Source organism: Rhineura floridana, chromosome 1, assembly GCF_030035675.1.
Source record: "Rhineura floridana isolate rRhiFlo1 chromosome 1, rRhiFlo1.hap2, whole genome shotgun sequence".
NCBI lineage: Eukaryota > Metazoa > Chordata > Lepidosauria > Squamata > Rhineuridae > Rhineura > Rhineura floridana.
Genome location: NC_084480.1, coordinates 189,919,654 through 189,932,315, shown reverse-complemented (window position 1 = coordinate 189,932,315; position 12,662 = coordinate 189,919,654). Strand labels below are relative to the sequence as shown.

Sequence of the window (12,662 nt, the reverse complement as noted above, 5' to 3'; positions counted from 1 at the left end):
TACAAAAGTACCTTCCACCTCAAAGGGCCCTAGGATATTGTTTTATCTATTTAGCAAATATGGTTTAGTTAAGCTGAGACAGATATAGTGTTGTCATCTGCCTTGTTCAAACCATTCAGGTTATCTGCAATCCTGATCAGATGGTAAAGCTCAACATCTCATTGTCTTCATCAGGCACGCAGGCCCAAGCACTACAGACAGATAACCCCCTCAAGGCTTCTCTCACTGAAAAGTTGCTCGGAATGAGGGAGTGCAGCAAATCTGAAAGCTTTATAACATCCAATGGCAGAGGACTGGTTCACTGGAATCATGTAATTTCAAGACCCAGGAAGAACCTTTGTTATAGTGCTACAGTCCCAGAAATAATTGCCTGCAATTCCTTGTACCAATCAGTAGCCTTATTGGTGTATAGGTGAGGGAACCAGTACCTGCCATGTAGGACTCCTGGTTCAAGTTCCATTATGTCTGACACCCTGATATTCTCTCAACCTTTCATATTAGTTATTTTTGTAAAGTGTTTTATAACAGCTCTACCACTTCTTTGTGTGTGAGAACACAGATTATTTTCTTCATCTGGGACAATATCCAACAGGTGCCTGAAGCACAGCCACACCAAACCATATGCCGGCATCTGTTTTGCAATAGCATTGGTTGTTCCAATCTTTGGATCAGTTTTGGCTTTTTCAGGTTAGAGCAGCTTTGACCAGAGATTGTGACAGGACACAAATAATGGACATCTGTACCACAGACAATGATGGTTCTGCAGTATCACCTACAAGTATTTGGACAGGTATCTGACTATAATGACAGAACGTATCTTCTGAGACAGCCATCCAAGGCTCAGACACACCTGGCAAAGTCAGAGTTGAAGCCACAGCTCAAACTCCAGAGAGGGAAGCCCAACACTCAGGTGCAACTCTAGGACTAGAAAGTGAACCACCTGACAAGCACCTGGAGGCTCCAGCAGAGGATGGGAGCAGCGTATGGGAGATTGGGATTGCAAGAAGCCATGAGAGACTTGGGTAGAAGAGGAATAGGGACAGCAGGGAAGTGGAACAAGAAACTTCTGCTAGGAAGGAAGTGGAGGCAGCCCAACTTCTTCAGGCTAACCTCTAAGAGTTATAGGCAGATGCTACTTCCTCCAGAGCCTGAGTCACCAAGCCTCATTGTGAGACTCTGGCACAAAGGGTCCGAGAATAGGGGGAAAGAGAAAATCTAGGAGGTGCATCTTTCCCCTCCGCAGGCTCATGACTAGGGGGTGGGCACTTGGACACTAGAAGTTTGTCTGCAGCTGGACCAGATTTGGGCTCCTCAGAGAACTTAGCATGTGGCTGCTTCCCAGTTCAGCAAACAACTATAAACTCCCAGGCTTCATTTGACTTTTACTGTACTGCATTCTGTAGAATAGAACTACAGGTAACCATTTGGTCCCTGCAAGACTCGTATGCTTCTTTCATTTTAAACAAATCTCTTCTACATTTACACATGTTGCCATTGGATATTCAAAAGTTGCACCAACCTTCCTCATGCAATTGGCCATTGTGCTTCATGACAAGAACAGGCATGCTGTGTTCAGTTAAGCAGAGTGGGATTTGTAAGGCCTTGACTGGTATAATCTGGTCTATTTTAGGCCCTGAGTAGCTCTCCCTACAGTTAATTTTCAAGATACATAGGAATGAAAACAAAAACCTGGCAACAGCAGATAACATCCTAATGGTTAGGACCTAGCCCTTCCCAGATCCAGACATTGTTCTGATTTGGACTCTATATGTTTACTCTCAAGATTAGTTATTGCGGCAGTTTAAAGTCATATTTCATTCATCACACACAGCCCTTCACTTGGATCGTTGATATGCTTCTGTGTGCACAACTACTCTACCCTAGCCTCCCTTCTTGACTCATAACAGCTAATTGTGAAAGACTGGCCAGGTTGGCAGCAGGATAGTCACTGCCTGTTTTGGGGTGTGAACTGGCACCTAGAAGGAGGCAATGATTCAGCCCAGTAAAGAAACCCCCATTATACCCCACTGATCTCATTAATTACAGGACAGTCTCACATTTACAGTTTGTAGGCAAGGTAATGAAGAGAGCAGTGATCAGAGGACTCCAGGTGTTCTTGTATGATGCTGATTTATCTAGATCCTTTTCAGTCTGGATTTAGGGCTGGTTTTGAGAGAGACTGCTTTGGTTGGTGGCCTCTGCTGAGAAAGAAACAGGGAACATGACATCATTGGTTCTCTTGGATTTGGCAGCTCTATCATCAACCACAATGAACCACCTTTCTGAGATAGGAGTGGAAACCACTGCTTAGTGGCAGTTTCATTCCTTCATGGAAGGCAGGTTCAGGTCCCAGGAGGTTGGACTGGGAGATTGTTACTCCTCGCCATGGGAATTATATGGGGTCCACACAGTTTGATATTGTCTCCCATGTTTTTTAAACATCTACATGAAACCCTTGGGAGAGATCATCTGATAGTAAGTATGGAGTGAGGTGTCACCAGGATGTTGATGAATTTCTACTTTTCATCAGAACTAGTGGCGGTGATTACTTCCCAGAAGTTTATATGGAAGTAGTACTGGGCTTAATGAAGGTGGATAAACTGAAGTTGAATCCAGAAAAGCCTGAGCAATGATCGCTGGGGACTCACTGAACTAGCTAGTTAGGGAAGTGCCCATTTTGGATGGGCTCATACTCTTCCATGTGGAACAGACTCATGGTTTGTGATACTTGTGGACTCAGCATTACTGCCAGATGTAGATTCACAGACAGCAACTGTGATCCACAGTGTCTTTTATTAGCTTCAGCCACTTCGCCAGCTGCCACTGGTGCTGGAAAGCAACGACCTGGCTACAGTCTGGCATGCCCTGGTAACCTGTAGATTAGATTACTGAAATGTGCCCTGAATAGGACTGCCTTTGGAAATAAGTCCAGAGCCTTCAACTTGTGTAGAATGCTGCCACCTGCTTGTTCAGGTGTGTGCTGGATAGGACACATCTCATCAGTTCTGATACTTCTGCACTATTTACCTGTTTCTAAGCCCAGTATAAACTGCTAGTTTTGACCCTTAAAGCCCTACACAGCCTGGCTCCCAAGTATCCCAGAAAACTGCTTCTCCCATATAAGTAAGCCCTACAGGGCTTAAGATCTGCCAAGGAAACTCTGCCCCAAGTGCTGATATTAGGAGCAGGGCCTTTTTACTTGTGATTCTGGAGCTGTGGAATGCAGCTCCATCAATAGGCCAGTCAGTACTCTTCCTTGGCCTCATTTTGGAGTCAAATGAAAACTTGTTTACCCGCTAGGGTTGCCAGGCTCAGGGCCTGAGATGATTCTGTATCTTTAAGAGAAGAGAAAATTCAGCCAAGTGCAGGTTTTCTTGCAACACTGTCATGGGAAAAACCACAAGGGGAAATTCTCCCTTCCCCCTGCACAACTATTAAAGATACAGAAGATCTCTTGGTTGCCAGGCCCAGCCTCCAAGAGATCTTCTGTATCTTTAAAAGTTGTGCAGGGGGAAGGGAGAATTTCCCCTTGTGGTTTTTCCCATGACAGTGTTGCAAGAAAACCTGCACTTGGCTGAATTTTCTCTTCTCTTAAAGATACAGAATCATCTCAGGTCCTGCGCCTGGTAACCCTATTACCCACTAAGCATTTGGGAACTTGAAGTCTGTTTTCACTGTTTTTGCCTTGGAACTGTTATACTAAATCTTCATAATAATGGAATGCATTCTTCATTGTTTTATTGCCTGTAAACTGTCTTGGGAACATTTATGTTAAAAGAACGAACAATAATGTAGTAAAGAAATAGAACAAAAATATTTCAATCTTTTAAGTAGAGGAAAAGATGAAATGATAGCAACATTTGTGTAATATATTTAATATCAGCCTTTACCAAAAGACCATTTCACTGTAATGCTCACTTTTTCTATCCCATTCCGTTTCCCTCCGTTTCTCGGGTTCATCTAAACCTCCAAAGGACATACCATAACAAGTGAATTTCCCCAAACTTCATTGTGTATGTAATACATCTGTACAATGAGAAAACCATTATGTAATAACTCAGGAAAAAATTGAAAGACTGTTAGTGGAATAGCTAAATTAATTTGCTTTGCTCATAAATTATGCACACTGGGTTGGATCCATTTGTGAAAGGACCAAGATCCCCCCAGAGGGTCCCACTGCAAGAATGGAGACGGGTTTTGCTGATTCCCTCTTCCCCCTACAACCCTCCTTGCCACTGTTCATGAGGGCCTCCAGTTCCTCCAGAACAGCTTTTTAGGAGGGCACTGTGAGCGGCACGGAGGAGGAGGAACTGGCAAAAAATGGCTTCCCTCTTCCTTCAGCAGGAGCATCCTGCAAAGTTCCACTCACAGCAACTCTGGATCCTACTCATTGTTCTCCTGAATAAAGTGACCTCAACACAGGTCATTTAGAACCCTACCCACTGACACAGGATTCTCCACACCTTAAAGGGAAGAACTGCCAATAGGAGCCAGATAAATGGCTCACCTAAGTCAATATGGTGTCTGGTAACAACCACCCAACAAATGCCTCATGTAGGTTTCCAAGCAGGGTATGCTGATGATATCCAACTCTGGTAGCTTACCATTCTGGCAGAGTCATAAGCCATAGGCAAAACAGGACTGTGGGTCTTTGGGAACCTGAGCTGGAGCCCTGCTGCTTGAGCCACCGCACATCCATGGAAAACCATAGGCCTCAATACCCCAAGTAGCTGTATGGCTCTTTGCCTTGGTCTCTGCCCTGCCTCATGATTGGTTGCTGCCTATTCCTGTCACTATGTGAATTTTCCTTTCCTGATAGTGGCTTATTATGTCTGCTCGACAAAGCATCTACAATGTGCAGCTCACAGACAGCTCCTTGTTCTATTTAATCTGCTCTTGCTTTGTTTCCTGACTTTGCAAGTCTTTCCTTACTTACTTGACCCCACTAATCTTGCTACCAACTTCTGTCTCCCCACTCACCTGGATTGCCTTTTGGGAAGGGAACTGACCTTAGCTTGCCACTCTCATCTTGTTCCACCTCTTGGTTAGATGCCTCAGGCTGACTCATGCTCTGACAAAGCCCTAAAACTGGGTCCTGTCCAAATGTTTTGTTCTCTTAACTCCCATCAGCCCCAATCAGCATAGGATGTTGTAGTTCAAAACAATGGGAGGGCACCCAAAATGTGGTAGTCAGAGGGTTATTTTAATCTCTGAAAAAAGAGGGGTTCATTTTTAGCTACCATGGCCAGAACCAAGTATTTTTCACTGCCTGTATGCAAGGAGAATTAATCTAAATAAGTTGGCAACCACTAACACTTCAAATGTTTTTTAAATTATTTAACTTTTATTACTGTTGCACCATTTATACAATTACATATAATTTCAATGCATCCATTGTACATTTTGCTTTTTCATTTGTTTTTTTTTCCAATGAGTGGTGTATTGGTGTCTGTGACACAGAATGGAAGAGAAACTGGAACTGCAATGAATGCAGACTTTTTTTTTTTCATTTTCACTGACCAATAAACAGAACTACAGGTGCACCCAACCACGGACATGCATTAAACTCGTCATGAGAAATCTAGGTAGGCTAAGTAGGATGAGAATGCTTTTATATATTTTTTTAACTCCCAAAAATATTTGGAGAGGAAGAAGAATCAGAGGATTGGCATTGAGAAAAAATGTGGACAGCTACGTGAGTTTTGTCTGAAAGCTGCCATCCATCCACTGCATAAAAAATACAAAATAAAGGCTGTAAATAAAATTTAAAAAATACAACCCACAGGAAATACTGTTTTCATAAAGATCTGATTGGTGTGGCACTGGGCCCAGTGGGCAGAATCATCAATTACATCATCACTCCCAAACCCTCATTAGAGGAAAAGAAAAAAGGGAAAGATCGAAAGATTGGTGGAGTGCATTTACAGCAGTTCAGGTACAAAAAAGAGGTACTGCACTTTCAGACATCTGGGTTGTCTTCTCATTTTAACTATTGATTGAAATACAGGACTTGGTAAAGTTGGCAGAAAGTATATTAGATATTTCCCCCACAAAAATACTATTTGGATCCCCCCCTCCTCCACCACAACCAGCACCCCACCCCACCCCCTCCCTCTCAACTTAATGGGACAACCAATTTTTTAAAAGATGTTTTTCCTTTTTTTATTTTTCCTGGGCAAAACATATTGTTATTTCAGATCTGAAATGAGTTAGTAGAGCTGGGGAAAAAAAGATAATAATAAAAAAAAGACACAGGTTGTTTAAAGTGGTTAATTTGTTGTTGTTGTTTTGTTTCCCAAGAGGCTGTCCAATTTAATCTTTCACTGCTATGGTTTGATCCGAATTAGTCGCCAGAGCTTCAGATGGTTTCGCTTCCTCTGGTGGGGCTGCAGGCTCTGAGGCCTTAGGAGTAGAACTAGGTGCTTCTGTTGTCGCCGGGGTCTCCTTGGAAGAAGGCGCAGCCTCACTGCTGCTAGGTTTTGAGTCTGAAGCTGGGGCCACTTCACTTTTAGTTTCTTGGGGGGCTGCAGGTACTGCAGGAGCCTCAGTCTTTTTGGCTTCCCCTTCCTCCTTGCCCTTGTCATCTACTTTACTAGTAGCTGTGGCTTCTGAAGGCTGGGAAGCTTTTGCATCACCGCTGGGCTCAGAGGGTTTAGGCGCTTCGCTGCTGGCTGGAGGAGCAGCAGTGGCTGAGCTGGGCTCCTCCTGCTTGGGCGCCTGCTGCTTGTTGTTCTTCGGAGGCTCTACCTTTGCATCGATGACGGTCTCCAGCTTTTCTGGCTCAGGTTTCTTGGGCTCTTCCTGGCTCACGGCCCTCTCTTTATCCCCTTCTTTTTCTTCTGCCTTGTTGGCAGCCGCCTTGGCATCCTTGTCACCTTTTTCCTCCTGGTTATTCTCCTTCACTTCTGTGGTCTCTGTGGTGGTCTGCTGGCTCTGCTCATTCTCTTTTGGAGCCTCCCCTTCCTCCGCAGCTGCCCCCTCGGCCTTCTTGTCCTTGTCTTTGGCCTTCTCATCATTCACATTGTAGCCCTTCTTCTTCTTGCTCAGTTTGCCTCCCATATTGGAGCTCTGTGAAAAAGAAAGGGGGAGAGACGGGGTTACCCAAAAATAATGCCACCTTGTTTCAGCCAGGAAAAACAAACACTAATGAGCTTGTTCTTCTCACACAATATGAAGGGCAGAAATGGAATTTGCTACAGAAAGAGGGGGATAATGGGTGGCTTTTACTGCTGCAGACTGAGGGCAGATCTAGAATCTATATTACAAACTCATAATGGTTTTGTACTTGTTTAACTGCCATGGCTTCCCTAAAAGAAGCTTGCTATTTAATGATGGTGCTGAGAATTCTGTTAGAGATTCATAGCCGCCACCACAGCTACAGTTCCCAGAATTCCTTGGGAGAGAGGAAGTGATATTAAACCAGTTTAAGCCTATGGTGTACATACACCCACAGTAAACTCAGCTATCTACTTGAGAGACAAACATCTGCCAGCATATATACTCTGCTCAAATGCCCCTTTCTGTGTGTGAGCCTCTTTTTTCCTTCTTCCTCCATGTACCATTGAAGCACTAACACTAGCAGGAAACTAATATTCCCTTTCAGTTCCCAGCAGGAGCAGTAGAAGGAAGTACTTGTTCCCCCTGCTATAGGTATAAATGTATACAATGAAACATAGGAAGCAATCAGGCCATTGTTCCATCTACCTCAGTACTGTCAACACTGACTGGCAGCATCTCCCGAGGATTTCAGATGTGAGTCTTTTTCCAGCCCTGCTTGGAGATGCTGGGGTTTGCACCTGAACCCTTCTGCATGCAAAGGATGTGCTCTTCCTCAGAGCTACCTACAGTCCCTGCCCATGTATGCAAATGTCATGATGTAAATATCATTTGCATAAACATGTGCAACCTCTCCACCACACCCCCAAGAAATTCAACAATCTATTTATTTATGTATTTTCTTACATTAGGGAACTCAAGGTGACATACACTTGGTTCTCAAGCAGTCACCCTGTCAGGCATTGACCTCACACAGACCTGCTTGACCTCTGCAAGATGGTGGCTTCATGTACCTTCAGACCATTCCCTGGGACTAATCTTATCTACTTTCCTTTTAACATCCCTCATAATTCCTACCGGTGTTCAACTTGAGCAGAACTCTCCATATGTGCTACATATTTCACTTCAGGCAAACTTTAGTGGAGGTTCCAGAGCTAGCATCAAGAAGGCCTTGGAACACAAAGGTTTGACTATTGCAACCTTTTGTTCCTTCATGTAACAGCTTACACAGTATGTCAGTATGTCAGAACTGAAGTTCTGATTCTGTCTTGTTAAGAACATTTTGAGCAGGAATACTTTGGCATAGGTAGCTAGATTAGGAAGCAGGAAAAATAGTAATCAACAACAGAAAGTAAGCCTCTTGTTACTTTTCTAACTATCATGGTGGAGGGCAGGGAGAGCCAGGCTCTGTATTAAAATCTGCGCATAGCTATTAGACAAAGCATTGCATCCAGTATCCAAACAGAAATGTAATGGAATACACGCACACACGAAACTGTGGGTAACATTTACCATACCATTATTAATATTTGGTAGGGATAAGAAAATTGCTTTGTAGGCCAGGCCCATGTTCTATTGCTGGGTATCATTATCCCAGATAATCCCAGTCCCATAAAGTGGGCATTCCTTATTTTTAAACCTCATATTTCTATAAAACACAGTCTACAGTTTCATTTTTAAAAACCTCCAGACGACTACAAAATGTGTGACACGCCCACTATGTGTGTACATTATTTTTTGTTCGTCCAAATGACGTCTCACGCTGTTACACATTTTAGCGGGTTAAATCCCCTCCTTGCAATACCGGCAAAAATACAATTTGCTGTTTAAAATCGGGAATCATCCGCTCTGCCTTCAGGAGGTAGGATGCAATACCGCGGACTTTACCACTGATGGGTGGTTCTTGGGCGTTTCCCCTTGCCCCTTCTCCTCATTCCAGCCAATCACGTATCTGCACTTTTGCGCATGTGCAAGAATAAGTCCGGGAAAATTGAACCAATCATTGCAATGGTGGGGTGTTGGGGTGTGTGTCTGCAACTACTGCACAGATGCATTTTATTTTTTGCCAGCCTACAAACTGGGCGGCCACTCTGGGTGAGATCTGGAAAGCTTTGTCAATTTCATTCACACACACCTCCTTCTCCCTTTCCTTCCCCTGGCTAAATGATTTGAAACAAAAACCCCAGAGAGTAGAATGAAATTGACAAAGCTTAGAGACCGGAGAACCATAGAGAATGAAATTGACAAAGCTTTCCAGAGGCAGGCGTGAAACCGACCAACAGCCCCTTTCTTGTTTGTATGTGCAATATTATGCTTAAACGAATGTGTACTTTTCTGCCTTCATGGATATTTAAGGAGATACACACGCTGGCAATTGCACTTAATTCTCAAAAAAAGCAAGAAACGTGTCACCACCACCCCTCCTTCTCCCTTTCCTTCTCTTGGCGAAATGATTTGAAACAAAAACCCCAGCCAGTAGAATGAAATTGACAAAGCTTTCTGGAGGCAGGCATGAAACCGACCAGCAGCCCCTTTCTTGTTTGTATTTGCGATATTATGCTTAAACGCATATATGCTTTTCTGCCTTTATGGATATTTAAGGAGATACACACGCTGGCAATTGCACTTATTTCTCCAAAAAGCAAGAAACATGTCACCCCCCCTCCTTCTCCCTTTCCTTCCCACCGTGAAATGATTTGAAGCAAAACCCCAGCCAGTAGAATGAAATTGACAAAGCTTTCTGGAGGCAGGCTGAAACTGACCACCTCGCTCCTTCGCCCTTTCCTTCCGTGGCGAGAACTCCTTTACAGCCATATTGTGCTTCGTTGCAAAGGGGGAGAGGAGCAGACGTCATTTTTTTGCTGACCAATTGGTTGATAGGGGAGGTTTTAGAGGCGGAGCTTGGAAAAAGCAAAAAGAATGTAGGGGTCTTACCGCTGTGTGTGCGGGTGCAAAAAAGTGTGTTTTTTTAATTGGGAAAGAGCGAACTAAAAGGCAAAGTGAGGACTATCAGATGACAAACCGAATATGGAAACTGTGGATTATCCCGCTCCGTTTGGATAACCCCATAGTCTGGAAAGACTATGCCCATATGTGGACATCCAAGGCTTCCTAAACTATGGTTTATAGCCACGGGCAAGCACCATGACTATGCATTTCATTGTCCTTCTCCATCCCCACTCCTGTCCCTCCTGCCACATGCCATCTTTGACACAATGATCTTGGCTTACATTGTCAGATTACATCTGAGCCGGGGACTTCTGGTGTAACAGTCCAAGAAAATAAACCAAGATGCAAATGGGGTGGGGTAGGGTGAGAGAAGCAAGGGAGCGTGCAGCTACAGCACTCATCCATGGCTTAAAACTGTATGTTTACTTAGCCTTGGACTATGAGGGCCTATCTGTGCCCTAGAACAAGGGCTGGTTTACCCATGCTTATTCTTCCTCATGCATCCTGTAACACAAGGGGAGGAATTTGTGGCCCTCATCTGCAGTGATATTTGTGAGCCCAAGATGACTTCAGTCTTCACTGTGGGGACAATAATCTGTATCCCTTTATTAAACAGTAAAAAAAAATTGATGCACTGCTTAATGCACTGGTCCTCCTGACATTAGTTACATCACAGGTGGCAATTTGTCTTCTTCGGACAAAGAGTTATCAAGGGAAGAGATTTTATGAGAGCTCCTGTATTGTACATTGAAATCAAAATGGCCACATGCCACAAGAAAAGAAACCAGCCACACTTTGCTCAGGAGCACAGTTACTGAAGCCCTAATAACATTAGAGTCACCTCAGTTCTCGCAACTCGCCCATGTAGGTCACGGTGCACTTATTATATAAAGGAAATGAAGTGCTCATGCCCATCCAGTCACACTGCACTTCAGAGCAGATTTGCAAATCAGTAGGAACAAAGATTTTAAACAATAGCGAGAGCTATATTTGCTTCCAGATAGCCAATCCCCAATTAAGCCTCTATTTGTTTGCCTGGTAAGTCTTGGATAATACAAGCATGCTTTTGTTTGATGTGCCTCTTCCACTTTTTCTCCAAAGCCTTTTGCTTTTGACATGACCAGCAAAATGCCTGTCATTACGAGCAGGATGGGGAGAGGAAGGCCAAGTAGATCTTTTTGTGTTTTAAGAGAAGGGGGCACAAAAAGTAACTGCTTTGCACTCTGGAGATATATTGCTTTCCCATAGGGTCATGGTCAGTGGAGGCTGGTGAGTTGCCTAGTGTCAGGGGACCAGGTTTTGCCACTCCTGCAACTATGCCACAAATTGCCACTTCCCAGTGAAGCATAGCACCTAATTCTTGTCCATAGGAATGAATGGAAACCATGCATTTGATCAGGATAAAGCAGGGATAGGAAACAGTTGCAGCTAGTGACTCCATGTCAGTGGGGCAGTGGAATCCGCTCTGGATTTTAGTCCAAACTTTCAAGAAGCGTCTCCAAGGTTTCTTGGACAGCTTCTTTAAAGTTTGGACTAAAACCTGGAGGGAATTCCACTGCCACACTGACATGGAACCGCTAGTCACCACTGATAGGGAACCTGGTCTACATGCAGACCAGCAACATCAGGAACAACTCCTAACATTCCTGGCCATCCAGGTTGGAGCTGATGGGAGATTGGAGTCCAACAACATCTGGAGGGGCACAAGTTTCCCACCCTTGGGTAAAGTAAATGGGACATATGGGCACACTGTTGGGTTGAGAGCCAAACTTCTGCTTTTGGTGACTACACTGTTTAGAGTTAAGGGTGGGTGGGGTCTCCCACCTGTGTCCCATTCTAGGCCCTTTCCTTCTTTATTTCATGTATTTATTCAAAACCTTATATTCTGCCTGTTAGCTCAAACATGGCTCTTGTGGCTAACAGCTATTACCCATGGCCCTCAATGGTCCCCACTGAAGTAAATATATGGAGGGGTTGCATTCAGGAATCCACTTGCGCAAAGGGGAAACATTAGTGTCATTACAAGCCAAGAGGGAGGGAGACATGACAGGTCAGATCTCGTACGTGCATTTCCATTGCCTTCAGCAGCAATGCTTTCAAAGCCAAAAGCAACTTGTGAAGCACTGCTATTTACAATTGAAAGCAGTCACTGCATGGCTCAGGGCAATCATGCTGTGAATCTTCTGGGTCTCTTCTGCAGCTGCTGGGGAAGTGAAGCAAGGGCACAGAAACTTACAACATTATGGCCTCATTCCATGTAATAACTCTTTCCAAATGTTATAACGAGGGGAAGAGCATACACCATGGAGGCGCCACTTTTGATAGTGTCTCTAATGTGTCTCTAACACGTGCCTCTGTCGGGAACGATAGTAACCTGCAGTAACTGTAGAAATGAAAAGATAGGAACGTAAGAATGAATTGGGCCATCTAGCCAAGGATTGTTTGCTCTTACTGGTCTCAGGCACTGGGATGCCAATTATGTCAGCTGACCAGACAATTAGATGCTTGTTATTTTGCTGCAGTCAAACTTTTCGTGAAGCAAAAAATTCTCTTATATATGTGGAAGCCTATCTTTTTGTTGTTGTTTTATCATGGAATCATCTGATCAGATCAGAATCAGACTAATTCTAATACCCAGAATTAGCCAGAGTACTAAT

At 44.0% G+C, this 12,662-nt stretch overlaps 1 protein-coding gene across 6 annotated transcripts in view; it reads right to left on the bottom strand.

The window, feature by feature from the left end:
- Positions 1–5,322: 5,322 nt before the first annotated feature.
- The window catches only part of BASP1 (brain abundant membrane attached signal protein 1), an 85,216-nt gene continuing 77,876 nt past the window's right edge, over positions 5,323–12,662 (bottom strand). For all 6 annotated transcript variants that reach the window (XM_061589785.1, XM_061589807.1, XM_061589793.1 and 3 more), the window contains exon 2: positions 5,323–7,068. In XM_061589785.1, the coding sequence (XP_061445769.1) occupies positions 6,313–7,059 (747 nt within the window). In that variant the 5' untranslated portion in view covers positions 7,060–7,068 and the 3' untranslated portion in view covers positions 5,323–6,312. The remainder of the gene's footprint in view (positions 7,069–12,662) is intronic.